At 42.2% G+C, this 23,089-nt stretch overlaps 1 protein-coding gene across 1 annotated transcript in view; it reads right to left on the bottom strand.

The window, feature by feature from the left end:
- LOC136858755 (glutathione S-transferase 1-1) overlaps positions 1–19,915 on the bottom strand; it is a 94,806-nt gene extending 74,891 nt beyond the window's left edge. Inside the window, exon 1 of the mRNA XM_067138525.2 lies at positions 19,797–19,915. Within this exon, the coding sequence (XP_066994626.2) occupies positions 19,797–19,802 (6 nt within the window). The 5' untranslated portion in view covers positions 19,803–19,915. The remainder of the gene's footprint in view (positions 1–19,796) is intronic.
- Between the last annotated feature and the right edge of the window lie 3,174 nt (positions 19,916–23,089).

Raw genomic sequence — 23,089 nt, forward strand, 5'->3', positions numbered from 1 at the left:
TATAATAGAGACTTTTTTCTAGTTGCTTTACGTCGCACCGACACATATAGGTCTTATGGCGACGATGGGATAGGAAAGGTCTATGAGTGGAAGAAAGCAGCCGTGGCCTTAATTAAGGTACAGCCCCAGGATTTGCTTGGTGTGAAAAAGGGCAACCACGGAAAACCATTTTCAGGGCTGCCGACAGTGGGGTTCGAACCACTATCTCCCGGATGCACGCTCACAGCTGCGCGCCCCTAACCGCACGGACAAATCGCCCGGTATAATGGAAACCAGCAGGTTGATTTCAAGTCGGTTGGATTGTATACAACCCAAGTGTAGTTCTCTACCCTTTTAGTCGTTTTTGTAATCTCCGAACAAGTAAGGTTACAAGTAATAGTTTATAATAACAATAATGTTAATAATATTTGCTACCACTGCGCGAACACATCTTTACTCAGAAACACATTTTGACGCAAGGAGAAATGATAATAAATTGCACGAAATTAAAATCATAACAAACATGACGGCTAAGAAAGGTTAGTGTGGAAGGTGGCTGGGAACCATATCCAGGCGGTGGAAGGCATTGGCATTGCTGAAGAAGCGAAGTCAGTGAAGATTCAAAATTAATATACAGTTTACTTAAAATTAAATTGAAATGAAAGCTCAAATGATCCACAGAATTACACCTTTTAAAAACGGAAATAAACCAAACAATAATTACAATGATTAGCCAGAAGGCTCCAATTCAGTGATTCTACTTCATACAACTTTAGGTCGGAACATTTCACACATGGCGTAACGTTTAAATTACAGAGAACTGTCAGAAGGAATACAATTTAGGTAACATAATACCGTTAGAAATAGAAAATAAGGAAAATACAACATTTAAATGGTTCATGTTTGTGGGTTACTGTAGTCACGTCCTAGTTCGTGAACCATGGGCAACGGCTGAGTGGCCTAGTAAGTGGTCCTGAGAGTCGGGATACCAGTTGCTATGGAATGGGAGTGGGCATCTCGGACATATTCTGAGTCGTGGCCCGCCTTGTGCTCAGGCGGCTAGGACTACACAATTCACCGGTGGTCCATAACCCGTTAGAGGAGAGATCCTCACTTGGACTATGTGCAAGTAGGGCAGCATCCTGCTTCATGAATTTACCGAGCTCAGAACACTTTAAGCAAGCCTCGGACCTATGGGAGTAATGGAGTCCCACTCCCATTCGACAGGCGAGGGACTCCTTGGAAACAACTTGGCGAACGAAATGGAATTCGATGGGGAGCTATCAATATTAATGGGGCTTATGGAAGAAAGAAGGTAGAACTTGCTGAGTCAGCAAAGAGGATGCATCTGGATGTGCTAGGAGTAAGTGATATTCGGGTAAGGGGAGATAAGGAGGAAGAGATAGCAGATTATAAAGTGTACTTGACGGGTGTTAGAAAGGGAAGGGCAGAGTCTGGGGTAGGGCTCTTTATCAGGAATACCATTGCACGCAACATAGTTTCTGTTAGGCACGTAAGTGAGCGAATGATGTGGGTAGATTTGTCAGTGGGAGGAATTAGGACAAGAATTGTGTCCGTGTATTCACCATGTGAGGGTGCAGATGAGGATGAAGTTGACAAGTTTTATGAAGCATTGAGTGACATCGTGGTCAGGGTCAACAGCAAGGATAGAATAGTGCTAATGGGCGATTTCAATGCGAGAGTTGGGAATAGAACTGAAGGATACGAAAGGGTGATTGGTAAATGTGGGGAAGATGTGGAAGCTAATGGGAATGGGAAGCGTTTGCTGGACTTCTGTGCTAGTATGGGTTTAGCTGTTACGAATACATTCTTCAAGCATAAGGCTATTCACCGCTACACATGGGAGGCTAGGGGTACCAGATCCATAATAGACTATATCTTAACAGACTTTGAATTCAGGAAATCTTTTAGGAATGTACGAGTTTTTCGGGGATTTTTCGATGATACAGACCATTATCTGATCTGTAGTGAACTAAGTATCTCTAGGCCTAGGGTAGAGAAAGTGAAATCTGTCTGCAAACGAATAAGGGTAGAAAATCTACAGGACGAGGAAATTAGACAGAAGTACATGGATATGATTAGTGAGAAGTTTCTAACAGTAGACAGTAAGCAGGTTCAGGATATAGAAAGTGAATGGGTGGCATACAGGGATGCTGTAGTAGAAACAGCAAGGGAATGCCTAGGAACAACTGTGTGTAAAGATGGGAAAAGGCGAACATCTTGGTGGAATGATGAAGTGAGAGCAGCCTGTAAACGTAAAAAGAAGGCTTATCAGAAATGGCTCCAAACAAGGGCTGAGGCAGACAGGGATTTGTACGTAGATGAAAGAAACAGAGCGAAACAAATAGTTGTTGAATCCAAAAAGAAGTCATGGGAAGATTTTGGTAATAACCTGGAAAGGCTAGGTCAAGCAGCAGGGAAACCTTTCTGGACAGTAATAAAGAATCTTAGGAAGGGAGGGAAAAAGGAAATGAACTGTGTTTTGAGTAATTCAAGTGAACTCATAACAGATCCCAGGGAATCACTGGAGAGGTGGAGGGAATATTTTGAACATCTTTTCAATGTAAAAGGAAATCATCATGGTGGTGTTGCAAACAGTCAAGCTCATGGGGAGGAGGAAAATGATGTTGGTGAAATTATGCTTGAGGAAGTGGAAAGGATAGTAAATAAACTCCATTATCATAAAGCAGCAGGAATAGATGAAATTAGACCTGAAATGGTGAAGTATAGTGGGAAGGTAGGGATGAAATGGCTTCATAGAGTAGTCAAATTAGCGTGGAGTGTTGGTAAGGTACCTTCAGATTGGACAAAAGCAGTAATTGCACCTATCTATAAGCAAGGGAACAGGAAGGATTGCAACAACTATCGAGGTATCTCATTGATTAGTATACCAGGCAAAGTATTCACAGGCATCTTGGAAGGGAGGGTGCGATCAGTCGTTGAGAGGAAGTTGGATGAAAACCAGTGTGGTTTCAGACCACAGAGAGGCTGTCAGGATCAGATTTTCAGTATGCGCCAGGTAATTGAAAAATGCTACGAGAGGAATAGGCAGTTGTGTTTATGTTTCGTAGATCTAGAGAAAGCATATGACAGGGTACCGAGGGAAAAGATGTTCGCTATACTGGGGGACTATGGAATTAAATGTAGATTATTAAAATCAATCAAAGGCATTTATGTTGACAATTGGGCTTCAGTGAGAATTGATGGTAGAATGAGTTCTTGGTTCAGGGTACTTACAGGAGTTAGACAAGGCTGTAATCTTTCACCTTTGCTGTTTGTAGTTTACATGGATCATATGCTGAAAGGTATAAAATGGCAGGGAGGGATTCAGTTAGGTGGAAATGTAGTAAGCAGCCTGGCCTATGCTGACGACTTGGTCTTAATGGCAGACTGTGCCGAAAGCCTGCAGTCTAACATCTTGGAACTTGAAAATAGGTGCAATGAGTATGGTATGAAAATTAGCCTCTCGAAGACTAAATTGATGTCAGTAGGTAAGAAATCCAACAGAATTGAATGTCAGATTGGTGATACAAAGCTAGAACAGGGCGATAATTTCAAGTATTTAGGTTGTGTGTTTTCCCAGGATGGTAATATAGTAAGTGAGATTGAATCAAGGTGTAGTAAAGCTAATGCAGTGGGCTCGCAGTTGCGATCAGCAGTATTCTGTAAGAAGGAAGTCAGCTCCCAGACGAAACTATCTTTACATCGGTCTGTTTTCAGACCAACTTTGCTTTATGGGAGCGAAAGCTGGGTGGACTCAGGATATCTTATTCATAAGTTAGAAGTAACAGACATGAAAGTAGCAAGAATGATTGCTGGTACAAACAGGTGGGAACAATGGCAGGAGGGAACTCGGAATGAGGAGATAAAGGCTAATTTAGGAATAAACTCGATGGATGAAGCTGTACGCATAAACCGGCTTCGGTGGTGGGGTCATGTGAGGCGAATGGAGGAGGATAGGTTACCTAGGAGAATAATGGACTCTGTTATGGAGGGTAGAGAAGTAGAGGGAGACGAAGACGACGATGGTTAGACTCTGTTTCTAACGATTTAAAGATAAGAGGTATAGAACTAAATGAGGCTACAACACTAGTTGCAAATCGAGGGTTGTGGCGACGTTTAGTAAATTCTCAGAGGCTTGCAGACTGAACGCTGAAAGGCATAACACTCTATAATGATAATGTATGTATGTATGTATGTATGTATGTATGTATGTACAACATTTAAGATAATTATCCTAGTGCAGCGCACCTTTATTAGGCAGCCTCCTCAAAAACACTTCTGAGGTAGGTGCCTGTGCTTAAAGTGAATACATCTAGGATGACGCAGAACTGAGAGACAGCCCCAAGGGGAAATTAATATATTATAATTACATCGAAAGGCGTTGAACACACAATTTACGAAAACAACAAAATGGGCACTGTCTCTTTACAAATGTGACGCGACTTACCGAAAAGGCTGTCATTTTAATAAAATTTGGAAGCTGAAGGAAAACACGGGTAAGCTCCGACGAGAGAAATTAAATGAAACACTACATTTATAAATAAATACCTGAAAAAAGAAAACAATTAAGTGCTTACCTGGTGGAGGGGCCAAGAAGACCCGTTACCTTGTAGAAGGCATCCTTTCCCTTCACTGGTCAAACAGAAAAGACGCCTAGGAAGAGCAAGGCTCTAGCGAAACGCTTCTCTCCGGAAATTAGGAAACCTTACAACAACCAATGAGCGTCCGATCTTTTCCTTCACTTACCAATCACATTTACGTTTATTTTCTTCAGTTAGGGCCCAGAAATTAGTACTGATAAAGAACACTGAGAAGCATCGAGAAGTTACGAAATTGATGCAACATGATGAAACCGGAAATATCCCCTGCCGATCTGGCGCGTGTACACTACAGTATGTCCCAAAATATTACATTTTACTTCACTTTTCCCACGATAAAGAAACAATCTTGAAGCCATACGAAAATCAAACAATTCCAAATTCACATACCGAGGAGAGACAAAAATGAATGAATAAATACATTACATACCAAATTAACCATAAACATATACAATTCCTCGCCGTCTTCCAAGTCCAAGTAATAACTACATGCACTCCCCCTTTAATTTGGAGCACAGCTCAAAAAAATTAGATTTACTTTGTTTAGCAGTCCAAATTCTGCATGATTTTTAAAAACAACTAACTACTTAAAAAGTCACTGAAAGAGAAAGCACATAAAATAATGTTCACTGAAAGAGAACGCACATAAAATATACACTAGAGATAAAAAAAATTTACTGTTCCTCTCATGTCCGTCAAACACCAACACTGAATTATTTTCTTTTTTAAAGAAGACTTAAACGTTCCCTGGAAATAAAAAAATCTGGACACAAAAGAAGAAAGACATCTTCTGGATTCAGTTCTTGAGTTTGTTCCTTTATTTACACTCTAGGACCACGAGTTCTTGCTGCTTATGTGACTGATGACTCGGCCGATGTCTTCAGCCTCCACATTACGGTTAAAACTGGGTAACTGAGCACAGTCTAGCACGACTGGCGTCATTAATAGACTGTTACAACATTTACAAACAGGAGCTTTAAAACTGAATTTGAATATACTTTGGATGAGGTAGTTATCCCAAAAGATGGCAAGTGCAAATACTTAGGTGTGAGATTTGAAAGTAATTTGCACTGGAAGGGTCATGTTGATGACATTGTTGGGAAAGCATACAGATCGTTACATGTCATAATGAGGCTACTTAAAGGATGCAACAGAGAATTAAAAGAAAAAAGTTACTTGAGTATGGTTCCTCCATTATTGGAATATGCAAACAGTGTTTGGGATCCTCACCAAGAATACCTAATAAAAGAACTAGATGGTGTGCAGAGGAAAGCAGCAAGGTTTGTAACAGGGGATTTCAGGAGAAAAAGTAGTGTATCAGAAATGTTAAAGGAACTTGGGTGGGAAACTTTAAGTAAGAGAAGGGAGGAAACTAGACTTTTAGGATTATATAGCGCCTATACAGGAGAAGAAGCATGGAGAGATATCCGTGAGAGGCTTCAGTTGGAAAATAATTATATTGGTAGAACTGACCACAAGTACAAAATTAGAAGGAATTTTAGCAGAAGCGATTGGGGTAAATTTTCTTTCATTGGGAAGGGCGTGAAGGAGTGGAACAGTTTACCAGGGGTAGTGTTTGATCCTTTTCCAAAATCTGTACAGATATTCAAGAAGAGAATAAACAACAACAGAGATAATAAATTAAATGTTAGAGGGCATTCGACCAGTGCAGGATATTGTAAATAAAATATGTGTGTGATTAAATTAATTCCATCCCCTAGTCTAAGGAGTTTGGACAGCCCAAGTAGGGGACTGCCTGTAGCGGTGAAGTACAGTGGGGACTTTGAGGGCCCTGGGACCGCTACGGTAGCTGTGAAGGCCCTTCAGGAACTCTGAAAAGTGGTGGCAAAAGGGGCTCTGGTTAAGACGCAGCAGGTCGTTATGCTACTTAGGTTCCAAAATGGGTAAAATATAAATATGTAAATAAATTCAATGTTAATTTTAATCTTATACCAGTTGTATAGTATTATTAGAAGTAATTTCACACACCGTACTGTATATGAGTTGACTATGTTTGTAAGATATTATAAGTAGAATTTTGTAAACAATATAAATTTATTAAGGATGATGTGTGTGTTTAATAAAAAAAATTTTTAGCGTAAATTGTATAATATTGTATTCTAGGAAAATTTTCTTCGTCTCCTGTTAATTTAAAATTTAGTGCTTGACAATAATGTATTTTAGTGTACCATTTGCCACCGAGGTAGACACCTCATTTGCAAATAAAGAGATTTTGATTTGATTTGATTAAAATATCAGGTTACAGCGCTGTTGATTGAAATGTCCAAGAATAGATGTGATTATATGCCACCAATGGACACGTTAGTGTATGTCTGGTAAATATGTGGTCACGAGGACCTTTGGCATGGGACGGTGGTTACCATAATGCAGAAGATGCCCCTTTAACTGGGCACGTCCAGTTGTCAGGCTGAATTTGTTAGGCAGGAACTGTAGTTCACCAGAATATCAGGTCACCGGTTTGCGCAGCAAGACGGCAGAGCCCAGGACATACGGTACGTCAGAAGAAATGGGGATAGCATCCCCCTCCACCCACTGCAACACAAATTTTTCCGCACCAGACAAAGAATTTTAAATCCAGTGCCACCCTAGGTGGACAAGAGCTTGGAGGCACCCAACTGGTGTCTCCACGACCTTCATTTGGGAGGTTCCCCCACAGGTTTGTGACTATATTAGCCCCCCTTTTCGGCAAGCACTATGGAAAACTTTAAGATAAAATTTAAAAAAAGTGTTTTTAAAAAATTCAAAAACTCTACCAGAGTTTACCCTGATTCCAAAAATTGTTCTACAATCCCTAGCTATGAAGATCTTAATTCTACCACCAAATACATACTAAAATACACCTAACATGATCATAAATGACCCTTCCCATTACAACTAAGGTAACGCTTAACTACATTATTAACTACAGAATCCGAAAAATGCTGCGCAGCAATTAACGAAAATTTGCTTACCACTAATTCCTTATAACTACCCCAAAACAAACATAGTTTGTAAAGTATTATCTCATAACTAGGGAATCTTTATCTGAGATAAATGCACACGGCTGATCCTCTTTCTTTCAGGATCACTGACCAACAATGACACAGGGGTTAAAAATTACAAAATCGTGCAGGGACCTCGAAATCCGGGGGATAACTTACTAATTACATGGTCCGCCGCACTGCTAATGGGATGAGTCTTTACATAGACCTGGTTACCAACAGATAGATTGTGCGGTCTTCGCCCGTGATTATAGTTGCGTTGAACTTTAGCGTAATAAACCTACAAATTTTTACGCGCACGGTGCCAAGCAGCACGGATCGTTTCTGAGTTAGCGACATCAGGCAGAAGATCGTTAATGGACCACAGATTAGAAAGTGAAGACTTAGGAGTGAACGCTAGCATCAATGAAGCTGGAGTTTGCTTGTGACTTTCATGAACAGCAGTATTGAAAGCAAATGATAGCCAGTTAAGTGAAGAATCCCACTGGGAGTGGTCAAAAGAATGGTATGCAATAAGAGCAGATCTTAGGTTTCGATTGACTCTTTCCGCATAATTAGGCTTGGGATAATAAGGCGTGGTAGTCACATGAGAAGAGCCTCCGTGGCTCAGACGGCAGCGCGTCGGCCTCTCACCGCTGGATACCGTGGTTCAAATCCCGGTCACTCCATGTGAGATTTGTGCTGGACAAAGCGGAGGCGGGACAGGTTTTTCTCCGGGTACTCCGGTTTTCCCTGTCATCTTTCATTCCAGCAACACTCTCCATTCTCATTTCATAGCATCTATCATTCATTAATAAATCACTTTGGGAGTGGCGACCCCATCGTACTAATAGCCTATGTCTGCTTCATTCATTCCACCCCGACCCGGTCAATGACTGGAAAACAGGTTGTAGGTTTTCATTTTCAGTCACATGAGGAATGGATAGGTCAAAACAGAAATTACGGAATTGCACAGATGTAAAAGCTCTAGCATTATCACTCACCAAAAATTGACAGGGTCCAAATGAAGCAAAGATCTGTTTTAAGCAAGAAATAGTCGTACTAGCATTAGCCATGCGAGTAGGAAACAGCAATGTAAAACGCGAGAACGCATCAACACACACAAGTATGAAACGATGGCCGGTCCGTGATTGCGGGATTGGTCCGATATAGTCTATAAATAGTCTTTCCATCGGGCGAGAAACTTGGTCAGATGACAACAGACCAAGGCGGGTATTAGGAGCAGGTTTGCTAATGTTACAGGTTTTACAAGATTTGACCATGGTGTGGATTTCACCATCCATAGATTTTCAAATGAAATGCTTACGAATTCTCTCTCTGGTTTTTAATACACCAAGCTGTCCGCCAACAGGGAATTCATGAAAATATTTGAACAGAGCAGGAACTAAATTAGCTGCACAACAATTTTGGGGTCTCTGCGACCACGAGTAGGGCAACACAGAACACCATTTTTGATGACATATGGTTTGACATGTTCACCAGACTTAATCTTGTCAATAATACCCTTCAACTCAGGATCGTCTTCCTGATGTTTAGAAATATCTTTGAAAAGGACAGGGGAATTAGTCAAAACCACATTACCAAAGGCCTAAACTTGTTCAGGAGAGGGATCAGCGGGCTCTGATTGAGGATCAGAACTGCCAGGGTAGAACATCCTACTGAGACTGTCAGCAACAACATTTTGAGTTCAACGAATGTGACGAGCTTCAAATTGAAAAGCTGAGATGCGTACTGCCAAACGCGCAAGACGACCTGTTCTTCTTGGCTTGGCCAGTACCCAACTCAACGCCTGATTGTCCGTTTCAAGATCAAAAGGTAGATGTTCAAGATACATTCTAAATTTCTCCAAATAGAGAACAACAGCTAAGGCTTCCAATTCATATATAGAATAGTTGCGTTAAGCAGGATGTAGACTACGGGGAGCATAAGAGATAAGACGACGTCCATCTTCAAATTCCTGAAGGAGAACACCCGATATACCTGTAGATGAGGCATCGGTTTGGAGAATGAAACGTTTAGAAAAATCTGGCATCGCCAGCACAGGAGCGTTACATAAAGCAGATTTCAGATCATAGAAGGCTTCAAGTTGAGCATCGCCCCACTCAAATTTGGCAGGTTTTTTCCTCAATGCATTTAATGGGGCGACTCTTTCAGCGAAATTGGGGATGAATTTACGGAAGAAATTAACCATGCCAACGAACCTAGGACAGCTTTGACATCTTTAGGAGTTGGAAAATTTTGGATAGCTGCAGTACGAGATTGGTCAACAGAAACGCCTTTCTCGGACACGATATGGCCTAGGAAGGACATCTGAGGCTGTGCGAAAGTAACTTTGCTAGCCTTAAGGGTTAGTCCTGCTTAACGGAGTCTTTCAAGGACTTCATTGAGATGACAAGGTGTTCTTCAAAAGTTTCGCTAAATATTACTAGATCATCCAGATAATTGTAAACAAATTTGAATTTAATGTCTGACAACACGTTATCCAGCAGCCGAGTGAGAATAGCGGCTCCCATCGCCAGCCCGAACGGTACGCGCTCAAATTAATAGAGGTTCCAGTCAGTGGCAAAAGCCGTGAGATGCTTGGATTCCTCAGCAAGAGGTATCTGATAATACGCCTGATTCAAATCAAAAGTGGTAAAAATTTTGGCATTAGCAAACCAAGAGAAACAAGAGTGTAAGTCAGGAAGAGGAACGCATTGAAGCACAACTCTCTTATTTAACATCCTATAGTCTATTACAGGCCGAAAACCACCCTGTGGTTTAGGGACTGGGAATATGGGAGAAGAGTACGCAGATTTAGTAGGACGTATTACACCATCAGCAAGCATTTGGTCGATGATAGCCTTAAGAGCTTTCATCTTAGGAGGCGACAACCGATACGGAGGAGAACGAACAGGTACATTGTCAGTTACTTCAATTTTATATTCGAAAACATTGGTCACACCTAACTTGTCTGTGAACACATCAGGAAATTTATCACAAAGATTCCTAAGCTGGTTGGCCTGGTCATCAGGCAAATGATTAAAGTCGAAAGCTTTTGGTTCACTTGTGTCCTCAGAGACAGCACTGACATGATAAGGAAGGATAGTAGAACGGTTACACAATTTAAAGATCCTAATGGAATTCATTGTATTGAAGATCCAAAACCATACCAGTTTTGGCAATAAAATTTGCACCCAGAATGAAAGGACAAGGTAAATCTTTCGCCACTAACACAGGCATTTTCCATGTGAAATTACGTATTCTAATTTTGAGATTCAGACTTCCAATCAAATTCAAGGTATTAGAATTAGCCGTATAGCAGTTTAAAGACACATGTTTTAAGGCAGGGAACTTACAAACAGATTTTACAGAGTTATACAAATTTTCACTCATCAAGGTGAGGCTACTTTCAGAATCGACTAAAGCACAAACAGGTTCATTGTTCACTTCTGTGCATATGTAAGGTAATTTACACGGAGGAATAGCAGAAATACCACAAGATTTTGGAAAATTGATACAAGGGTCAGACTGAGCCTTATAATCAATTACAGGATCGGGTAAATCATCATCTAATTGACAGCGATAACAGACGAAACATGAAGGAACACTACAAGGTTTGGCACAAGAATCGGTGGTTAGTCATCTGGAATTGCCATTACTAGAACGCCCAGAACAGGAAGAATTGCGAGGTCACTGTCTAGAAAGGTGTCTATTTGACCCACAGAATCTGCAAGAATTAGTGGAGGGAGAAATTCTACTCTCATTAGGATTTAAATTGCCTAAGGGCTCAATCTTAGAACAATTCCTTTGGAAATGATCAGTAGAACCACAACTATAGCATGCACGCGAATTGCGTGGCTTGGAAGAAGTAAAAACGGTACTAGTGACCTGAGAAGACATGCTCATAGCAGGGGTGGCTTTTCAGGTGAAGTAGGTGAAGTGCCACCTCACCACTTATTTTTACCATAATGAATTAAATTTATTTTTTATGACATCTGTTTGTTTTACGGAAAGAAAATGTGTTATTGTACGGCGTTTGGAGCACCTCATCACCTGATGAGAACGAGGGGAACTCACGAAAGCGCCGGCTGTCGACCACAGTATGGCGCGTGAGACTGTGTGAAGACGAGAGATTCCACAGCTGCCTCTACCTCCCAAGTGCTCCCTCCTAGCACTTGGCCTTGGCGGTTGCCATGATAACCGTGACGTCACCCGCGTACTTTCCACATAGCGGAATGTGCTAGTGAAGTTGTCGGAAGAGCAGAATGTTTCGTCTTCCCGGCGTCCTCCTGTGTGAAGTACGAGTACTTACGCATCGTGGTTTATTCGTAGTGCTGTGCTGTTTTATTTAAATATGTAACCTATTTATGACATAGTGTGCATTTTATGTTTATAATACACCACTTTCACGTTGGAGAAACGAAGATCAGAATGAAGTTCTACGTTTTGATCACCCTACTGAATCACTGTAAATTTGTGCTATAAAAGAAGTGAAAATCTTACAATCTTAGTTTCAAACGTTCGTGGTTTAATGAATTTCCATGGTTGTGCTCCTCTCCAGCTCTACAGAAGTTGTTTTGTTGGGCCTGCTTGCCTTTTATCAAAAAATAACGTTTGGAATAAAGAAGGATTTTCAGCCCTTTTGAATATAACACGTTCTTTACATAAGCACTCAGACTCTGCAGAACATAAAATACGGCAGCTAGATTTCAAGACATTGGAAACAAACCAAAATACGATCTCTGATGTCCTGAAGGAAAATGCCAGACTGTGCATTGTAATTGTACAGTTCAGTGAAAAGTTGGTAAGTGATGCAGTGCTCTATTAAAGTAAGCAAGAACTAGCTTTTCGTAGTCATGACGAAACATTAAATTCAACAAATCGTGGTCAAATGCTAGACCCTCCGCCAGTCACAGGTACGAGGTACGGGTACAAAACAACAAAAAACAACACGTAGTTCCTAAATCTTGTCCTCCTCTGTGGTGTAGTGGTTAGTGTGATTATCTGCCACCCCGAAGGTCCAGGTTCGATTCCCGGCTCTGCCACGAAATTTGAAAAGTGGTACGTGGGCTGAAACGGGGTCCATTCAGCCTCGGGAAATCAACTGAGTAGAGGTGGGTTCGATTCCCACCTCAGCCATCCTCGAAGTGGTTTTCCGTCGTTTCCCACTTCTTCTCCGGGCAAATGCCGGGATGTAACTAACTTAAAGCCACGGCCGTTTCCATCCCTCTTCCTTGTCTATCCCTTCCAACCTTCCCATCCCCCACCAAGGCCCCTGTTCAGCATAGCAGGTGAGGCCGCCTGGGCGAGGTACTGGTCACTTCTCCCCAGTTGTATCCCCCGACCCAGAGTCTGAAGCCCCCAGGACACTGTCCTTGACGCGGTAGAGGTGGAATCCCCCGCTGAGTCCGAGCGAAAAACCAACCCTGGAGGGTAAGCAGATTAAGAAAGAAGGAAAGAAGTCCCTAAACCTGTCACTCGAAACCGAATGGGTAATAGCTCTTCACCATACTTTACAGCCACGAGCCGCCACTGGCTCATAGGAGGAGGAGCTCACGCAACGCCTAACTGGTCGGCATACCTAATGCCTTTAGCAAAAACAGTGATAGCTTCCAACTGTGCGAACGTAGCGGGTCGTGGTGACAGATCGATAATTTGGTGCAAGACCCTCAACAATGCTAGCAACCATTCGAGACTCAGAATAGTTGAGCACACTGAATGGCTTGCTATATTTCTACAAAATTGGTATCATGTTGGCGATAGTTATGTCACCGACGTCCATGTCTCTTAACATACTGAAATAGTATCATGCAGTACAACGAAACATAGGCGTCTGCTGAGGGTCATCAGAAGTGAAATGAAGATTATGTCAGTGCTTTTGTCAGTTTCACTGCGGTCAGATTAAAGAAGGCCGACCATAGAAGCAATGCTTTTTTACAACAGAAAAATCTCCATGGCATAATTGGTGCACATGAAGAGGTTCCCCCTGTTTCTTTGCAGCTCGAATAGCAGCTATGAACCGTTCAGTGGTATATATAGGTCCACCCTTCAATTGGCGTTTGATCTGTCTCTCAATCCGAGAATGAGCCGACTCTCCTTCATTCCGAGTGTGTCCTTTTATGAGATATTTGTGGGTTATGAAATTTATTCAAAGAGAATAAACAGCATAAACATACAGGCCCAACATAATTTTTTTGCTGACCGGCAAAGTGATCGTATCATCAGTTGAGTTAGCTTTCCGCTTTAAATACACTGACTGACAGAGCAAATGCAACACCAAGAAGGAGTGGTTCGAAAGGGATGAAAGTTGGGGAAAAACAGAGACGGCACGGATGAATAATTGATGTTTATTTCAAACCGATATGCAGGTTACACAATGCGCACGGCATCGACTCAGTAGGATGTAGGACCACCGCGAGCGGCGATGCACGCAGAAACACGTCGAGGTACAGAGTCAATAAGAGTGCGGATGGTGTCCTGAGGGATGGTTCTCCATTCTCTGTCAACCATTTGCCACAGTTGGTCGTCCGTACGAGGCTGGGGCAGAGTTTGCAAACGGCGTCCAAAGAGATCCCACATGTGTTCGATTGGTGAGAGATCCGGAGAGTACGCTGGCCACGGAAGCATCTGTACACCTCGTAGAGCCTGTTGGAAGATGCGAGCAGTGTGTGGGCGGGCATTATCCTGCTTAAACAGAGCACTGGGCAGCCCCTGAAGGTACGGGAGTGCCACCGGCCGCAGCACATGCTGCACGTAGCGGTGGGCATTTAACGTGCCTTGAATACGCACTAGAGGTGACGTGGAATCATACGCAATAGCGCTCCAAACCATGATGCCGCGTTGTCTAGCGGTAGGGCGCTCCACATTTACTGCCGGATTTGACCTTTCTCCACGCCGACGCCACACTCGTCTGCGGTGACTATCACTGACAGAACAGAAGCGTGACTCATCGGAGAACACGACGTTCCGCCATTCCCTCATCCAAGTCGCTCTAGCACGGCACCATGCCAGGCGTGCACGTCTATGCTGTGGAGTCAATGGTAGTCTTCTGAGCGGACGCCGGGAGTGCAGGCCTCCTTCAACCAATCGATGGGAAATTGTTCTGGTCGATATTGGAACAGCCAGGGTGTCTTGCACATGCTGAAGAATGGCGGTTGACGTGGCGTGCGGGGCTGCCACCGCTTGGCGGCGGATGCGCCGATCCTCGCGTGCTGACGTCACTCGGGCTGCGCCTGGACCCCTCGCACGTGCCACATGTCCCTGCGCCAACCATCTTCGCCACAGGCGCTGCACCGTGGACACATCCCTATGGGTATCGGCTGCGATTTGACGAAGCGACCAACCTGCCCTTCTCAGCCCGATCACCATACCCCTCGTAAAGTCGTCTGTCTGCTGGAAAAGCCTCCGTTGACGGCGGCCTGGCATTCTTAGCTATACACGTGTCCTGTGGCACACGACAACACGTTCTACAATGACTGTCGGCTGAGAAATCACGGTACGAAGTGGACCATTCGCCAACGCCGTGTCCCATTTATCGTTCGCTACGTACGCAGCACAGCGGCGCATTTCACATCATGAGCATACCTCAGTGACGTCAGTCTACCCTGCAATTGGCATAAAGTTCTGACCACTCCTTCTTGGTGTTGCATTTGCTCTGTCAGTCAGTGTACATTAACACGCATGAACCTAATTCATTCACTCCCCGATTACCGTTTGATTCATCAGACACATAGCAATCACATGAATTTGTCTTGAGTTCATATACAATAAAGTTTAAGACATTCAGTTCTGATTTATAATAAAATGTAGAAACATCACCCTTTGGCAACTGAAGGTCATACACTGTTGCTATACCGTCGACGTTGCTGTCTTTGACATATTTATTTTCTGAACTGGAGAAATTATTCTCAACCGAATGTTCATCATACTTCGCTTCCAGGTGTCCTTTTTCGTGATCATCAGAGTTTTCGTAGGCAACGCATGTTACACATAAATCCTTGTGAGGCATAAAAGAAGATAAATTGTACTCTTGCGTGAGCACACGATGAAGCACTGCATTATTTATTATTATTCATTTAAGCCCACTAAGGAGCGCTGATGACTAGTTCTTCCTCGATGCTCCTCTTTGTTCCCAATATCTCTTGAGCCCTGCTGATAATTTCTCCTTTCTCTCCTTTGAAAGGGGCTTCCGACTGCTAGGGACTTTAGGTGGTGGGGTCCAAGACTGTACCATAGCACAAAATTTTGAACGATCTTCTATATCAATGTCTGAAATCCCGGCCGAATCCAAGTCTTTCTCTACTTGATTAAGCCACAAGCTTCCAGTCTTGTAGCTTTTAACCAAAGAGAAGATCTTCTTGGTAAGCCTGTTGCTATCCATTCGTTGTAGGTGTCCGTAGAACTAATGCCTCCTACGTCGCATGCTGTTATTGGCTCATTCTAACTGTCGATACAGCTCAGAGTTCGATTTAAGTATGTAGGTTCCATCTGGGAGGAATCTCGGTCCATGAATTTTCCTGTGGATACGTCTTTCGGCTTTCTCTAGATCATCCATGGTGCCTTTTTTGCTCATCAGAAGGGTCACTGAGGCGTACAAAAACTGTGGTCTGTCAACAGTTTTGTAATGACAGATCTTAGCATTTTTCTAAATGCACCTCTTATTATAATGGTTGTGGGATAGTTGGTACGCTGCATTGAGTTTGTTACACCTTTCTAGGATGGATGTGCCGTCTCTACCATTGGGGTGGACCCATTCACCAAGATAGCGGAAGCGACTGACTCTCCCAATCGTTCCATGTATGGTCGTCAAAGGGGGGTTTCCGGTATGCCGAGTCTCAAAGTACTTAGTTTTGTCGTACGATATGTGTAATCCTGCCTTCACCGCTATCTCGTGCAGAGTTTCAATAGCAATGACAGCACCATTAGAGTTGTTGGTTAGGATTGCAATGTCATCTGCGAATGCTAGGCATCTGAACTCAATCTTTCGGGTCCCGGCTCCAATGGCATTTGGTTTGATTTCTAGACTCCTCAGTGTACATTCACAGTTCTTGATGACTTTATCAAGCACTAGATTAAACAGAATGTGTGAGAGGCCATCACCCTGTCGTACTCCAGTTTTTATCTTGAACTCTGACATAGTTCTCCCCTGAACTTCACCTTAGATGTTGTATCCGTAAGAGTCTGTTGGTTGAGGGTGCGTGTGTTGTAATCAACACCTCGTTCTTGCAGTACGGAGAAGAGTGTCTGGCTGTCGATGGAATCATTAGCTTTTTTAAAGTCGACGAAAACCAGCGATGTTCATAGTCCTTACTTGTTTTAGTTGGAGAATGGCTTTTAGGTTGAAGATCTGCTCGGTACAAGACCGTCCACGCCGAAATCCTGCATAGTTTGCACGAGGTTCATTTTTTGTTTCGTAGACGGCAACATAATCTCTGTGAATATCAGCATGTGACCTGCTTCCATCTATAAATTGCCGTTAAGTGTTCGCCCGGGTGTAATGGCTTTCAATTTTAGGTATACCTTCAATATGCTGCTGGATACCACCATGTATACATGGATCCAGTGTTCCCTGTTTGCCATGTTTTCCTCTTTTATCTGCCACAAGTAGAGTCTCCGGGACCTTATTACCTTTCTCCAGAACTGTTATGATTGGCCGACCATTAATACCATTAAAAATGTTTTACAAACACGAACTTCTTCAGGCAAAAATAAAATGCATATTTATGTTACTATGGAAGTCTGTTGCCTCCAACACGAGTATAGCGATGCCTAGGAACAATAGGCTTCATTGAACTGGCAATGAATTGCCGCTGACCGAGCTAGATAGCTGCAGTCGCTATCCAGTAATAGGAGGATAGTGGGTTCGAACCACACTGTCGGTAGCCCTGAAGAGGTTTTTCCGTGGTTTCCCATTTTCACATCAAGCAAATGCTGGGGCTGTACCGTAATTAAGGCCACGGCCGCTTCCTTCCCATTCCTAGGCCTTTCCTATCCCATCGTCGCCATAAGACATATCTATGTCGGTGCGACGTAAAGCAAATAGAATTGGCGCTGGAGATCAACATCACCTAATGACCAGTAGACCGAAAACAGTTGCAGTCGACGCTCATTACTGAACTTAAATGAGGATTGAAGCTTGCAATTTTCCTTACACCCTGCCTTCATCTGCCTCTTGGATCGTATGTTTTTATGTTGTGTGTGGGTTTCATATGGCTGTCCAGTATTTATTGCTTCCTTCAAAAGGTTTCTCTTCCAGTTCCCTACATTTCACTGCCGTTTCACACCTTTCTTTGAAGGACTCGCCAATATGGTGGTCGATGTTACCTGCACGCTGGCTATTGAACCACTGTCAATGCCAGTGGAAGAGGACGTAGTGTTTGTTACGGGAGATATTTCAGCTGGGATTTCCAGATATTTCAGGCACACCAGAAATAGTAGTATTAGAACTGTCCTCACTATCATGTCCACCATCATCCTTGCGAGAATTCGTTTTGTCATTAAACACGTCATCGCAGTCTTCAGAAGATGTGCTACTTGATGATGTATTTGATGACGAAATACAGGAAGTTGAAGATGTGGTACGAGAGTTAAGTTTTTGGTAGCTTAACAGAATTTATATTTTTATTCCGTATACTGAAGCTATCAAGGTTCCGAAAGTTCAGTATCGCGCTGCGTGGCATTCAATCAAAATAAAGAGAAGTCCAGATGATGTTAGTTAGTTTTAATATTATTAACAGCCGTCCAAGTAATACAGTGTCTGAACTACATATCGGTTGATATGTTAGAGTCCAATATCTCTGATGGAGAGACGTGAAGCCCAGAGATGTTGTGTGAACGAATCGTGGTTGGCGACTACTTAATTATAGCTTGATTGCGCTATTTTATATAGTATATTCATCTCTGGATTTACGTGTCAACATCTTACTAAATATGTTATGACAAAGGTGACGTACATTGTATATTTACTGGGAGATTACAATAACAAGTTACTCATGAGTTGCGCTCAAGGATACATTGTGACACAGTTAAGAAATATACTGTAATATGTTAGGGTTAGTTGTTATTGAAACTAGCCTCTTATCTTATTGACAATTTATATAAGCTTGTCTTATTGATCATTTATATAAGCCTTGTTATGAACCAACAGGGAGTGAAGTAATTACATTGTATTTCCTAATATTAAGAAAATAAGAAGTTCTGCTTAGAACTCAAATGGATGGACCGTTGCGGTGCTACTTTCGACTACTGGGGATGGTATACATAACTAGAGAATTTCAGAAGCTTCAGATGCAGGAATCGGGCAACTCGCAGTTCCTGGATCAAAACGGAGAAAGAAATAACTACACTACTAATTACCTTAAAAGTTTACTAATTAATAACTCTACAAAATATGAACACTGCATTATAACTACGAATATTATGCATATTAAGAGTAATGTATACTTGGTTCTACTGAGTACGTCGGAACGACAGGCTCTTTATACATTAAACACTGCTTTGCCCCATCCTATCCCATTGCAATTGCCTCCTTTGTTTCAGTACATTGCATATCAGCGAGGGCTAGCTCAACGAGCACTTTACCGCGAGAAGTCATAGTCTGCAGAGATGGAAAAAGGAGTGCTTCAGTGGAGATTATAAAGAATAACATTGACCTAGCTGAGCACTGGTTAAAACTTATTCTAACAATAATGGTATAACTGAAAATAATCGGATGTCGTTTCATAGCAAGAACGACATAATAGCTTTTTTTTTTGCTATTTGTTTTACGTCGCACCGACACAGATATGTCTCATGGCGGCGATGGGATAGGAAAGGCCTAGGAAGGAAGCAGCCGTGGCCTTAATTAAGGTACAGCCCCGGCATTTGCCTGGTGTGAAAATGGGAAACCACGGAAAACCATCTTCAGGCCTACCGACAGCGGGGCTCGAACCCACTATCTCCCGATTATTGGATACTGGCCGCACTTAAGCGACTGCAGCTATCGAGCTCGGTAATAGCATTTAGTACCTTTATTTCTACCCGAAATTATGTCTTTGATTTGTAGCAATAATGACACAAGGTGAAATAGTACAAATAAAATAACTATTTCTCGGAGCAAGTTGGTCATATTTCCTTATAATACACACATAACCTGGGTTGATTTGCAGTGCATACTGCATTCAGTGAAAATAATACCTTATGCATGGGAAATTATATAACGTAATATACTAACCTTCATCACGGCAAGGGTGTCACAACTCCAAATATGTCACTCTTGCACAACCACAAGCGCATGCCTTCCGCCCAGGGCCAAGGTCGCAACTCAAATGGTACGTTATTGTTGCACGCTCTAGGACCAAAACAAGAAGGGGAAATAACAACACTACTGCTCTCCCTGACCGCGACATTGAACTTCAGATTATGAAGTTCTGCCAGTTAAAAGTGCATGTGATTACATCTACACTGGTATGCATAACTCAAAACACGGTGTGTTTTAGTTATGGCGTTGTTGTATTTAATGAGCGATATATGTTTGGTTACTTGTTAAAACAGTTCCTCTCAGTTCACAATTTTAAATCATGCAGACAGTTTCTAGAAGATAAGATAGATCGTCTAAATGATAACGTTAAGATTTATTCTTATTTCAAAAATTATGGACATAATAGCGCTTTTGTTGGCCTGACTATAAGTAACAATGTGTTATATTTGTTTCTAGAGAAGGTTTGAGGAGAATGCTCACAAGCTTCTGTATGGTACACTGTTCGTTAATTCCCTAATGGAAATACCTAATTTTCCACAGGAATGCTGTGAAGGTATTGTTATTGTTGTGTACTATCCCAGACAATATATCCCTCCGTTCATTTATTTTTTGCAAATAAGTTATTTTATTTTTAATTTCATTTTTCCCCCGTAAGGAATGGCTAAGGAGCGCGAGTGTACTTACTGTGGGTGTGGCGAGGCATTGAGGGGTATGAGGGAGGAGTTGGAGAGCTTGAGGGAGATAATTAGGATTCGCACAGAAGACAGGAAGGAAGATAGGACTCCCTCAAAAAATATACAGGTTACAGTAGGTGTACAAGAGGGAGGGGAAGGAAAGGGAGGAGTTGTAGAAGACAGGTGGTCTAATGTTCTAAGGGGAAGGAGATTGCAGGCTAAGGGCTCTATTCAGGATCAGAATTCAGGACAGGTGTCTGTGCGAAATCGGTACGAGTCGCTCCAGGTAGAACAACAGAGGGAAGATGAGGGACAGGGAACTGTTGCTGAGATGTGTGGAAGTAGGAGGAAGGGAAAAGGCAGGAAAGGAAAATGTAGAGTAGAGGATAGGAAAAGACAGGTGGAACAGGTTCATGGGAAGGAGAAAAGGGAAGAGGAAGTAGCTTCTGCAGCTATCAGGAAAGATAGGGCTGACCAGAAAGGGTGGGGATCAAATGAGGTGGGTAGGGTTGAGGCTCTGGTCATGGGGGATTCCATCGTTAGACACGTGGGGAAAGTGTGTGGAGGAAAGGGTACCAGGGTAGAGTGTTATCCAGGAATTAGGTTGAGTCAGATGTTGAGGAAAGTAGAAGAGAGGGAGGAGAAGGTGGTAGTGTTTCACGTTGGTACCAACAATGTAAGGCAAGCTGATATAAGTACCAACATAGTTGGAGATGTATGGGATCTGGTAAATGCAGCAGGGTGAAGTTTAAGAAAGCGGAGATTGTTATTAGTGGAATACTGTGTAGAAGGGATACTGACTGGAGGGTGATTGGGGATTTAAATGAGACTATGGAGTGGGTATGTGGGAAACTGGGAGTGAAATTTCTAGATCCTAATGGGTGGGTAGGAGATAGGGATCTGAGCTCGGATGGCCTTCATTTAAACCGCAGTGGTACGTATAAGTTAGGAAATTTGTTGGGAAGGGTAATAGGGAGGTACATTCAGAGAAACGGGATGGCCTAGGGAGCGGTGATAAGGGAACGGGGAACTGGAAATCAAGTAGGGATGACATAAAATTGTTAGTGTTGAACTGTAGAAGTATTGTAAGGAAAGGAATAGAATTAAGTAATTTAATAGATATATATTTACCAGATATTGTAATAGGAGTTGAATCATGGCTGAGAAATGATATAATGGATGCAGAAATTTTCTCACGGCACTGGAGTGTGTATCGTAGAGACAGGATAGGAAGGGTAGGAGGGGGAGTGTTCATTCTGGTGAAAGAAGAATTTGTAATCAACGAAAAAGTTAAAGATGAGAGACATGAAATGCTAGGTGTAAGGCTCATTTCTAAAGATAATAGGCAACTTGATATATTTGGAGTGTACAGATCGGGAAAGGGTAGCACTGACGCGGATTCGGAATTATTTGATAGGATAGCCAGCTATGTGGGAAACGACATGGAAGAAATGTGATTGTAGCGGAATATCTGAATTTGCCAGATGTCAATTGGGAAGGAAATGCGAACGACAGGAAACATGACCAACAAATGGCAAATAAGTTAATATGGGATGGACAGGTGATTCAGAAAGTGATGGAACCAACCAGAGGGAAAAATATCCTGGATGTCGTGCTGATAAAACCAGATGAGCTCTATAGGGAAACTGAAGTAATAGATGGTATTAGTGACCATGAAGCTGTTTTTGTGGTAGTTAAAAATAAATGTGATAGAAAGGAAGGTCTTAAAATTAGGACTGTTAGGCAGTACCATATGGCTGATAAAGCAGGCATGAGGCAGTTTCTAAAAAGTTATTATGATCGGTGGAAAACGGTAAATAAAAATATAAACAGACTCTGGGATGGGTTTAAAGAAATTGTTGAGGAATGCGATAAAAGGTTTGTACCATTAAGGGTGGTAAGGAATGATAAAGACCCACCTTATTATAATAGAGAAATAAAGAGACCAATAAGGAGGTGCAGACTGGAAAGAAATAGAGTTAGAAATGGCTGTGGAAGTAAGGAGAAATCGAAGGAACTTACTAGAAAATTGAATCTAGCACAAAAGGTAGCTAAGGATAACATGATGGCAAGAATAATTGGCAGTAATACGAATTTTAGTGAAAAATGGAAGGGTATGTATAGGAATTTAAAGCAGAAACAGGTTCCAAGAAGGACATTCCAGGATTAATTAATGAACAAGGGGAGTGTGTATGTGAGGGTCTTCAAAAGGCAGAAGTATTCAGTCGGCAGTATGTAAAGATTGCTGGTTGCAAGGATAATGTCGAGATAGAGGAGGAGACTAAGGCCAAAGAAGTAATAAAATTTGCATATGATAACAATGACATTTACAATAAGATACAAAAGTTGAAAACTAGAAAAGCGGCTGGAATTGATCAGATTTCTGGGGGTATACTAAAGACAATGGGTTGGGATATAGTACCATATCTGAAGTACTTATATGATTATTGTTTGATCGGAGGAGCTATACCAGATGAATGGAGAGTTGCTAAAGTAGCCCCTGTGTATAAAGGAAAGGGTGATAGACATAAAGCTGAAAATTACAGGCCAGTAAGTTTGACATGCATTGTATGTAAGCTTTGGGAAGGCATT

The sequence above is a fragment of the Anabrus simplex genome, chromosome 1, assembly GCF_040414725.1.
Source record: "Anabrus simplex isolate iqAnaSimp1 chromosome 1, ASM4041472v1, whole genome shotgun sequence".
Lineage (NCBI taxonomy): Eukaryota > Metazoa > Arthropoda > Insecta > Orthoptera > Tettigoniidae > Anabrus > Anabrus simplex.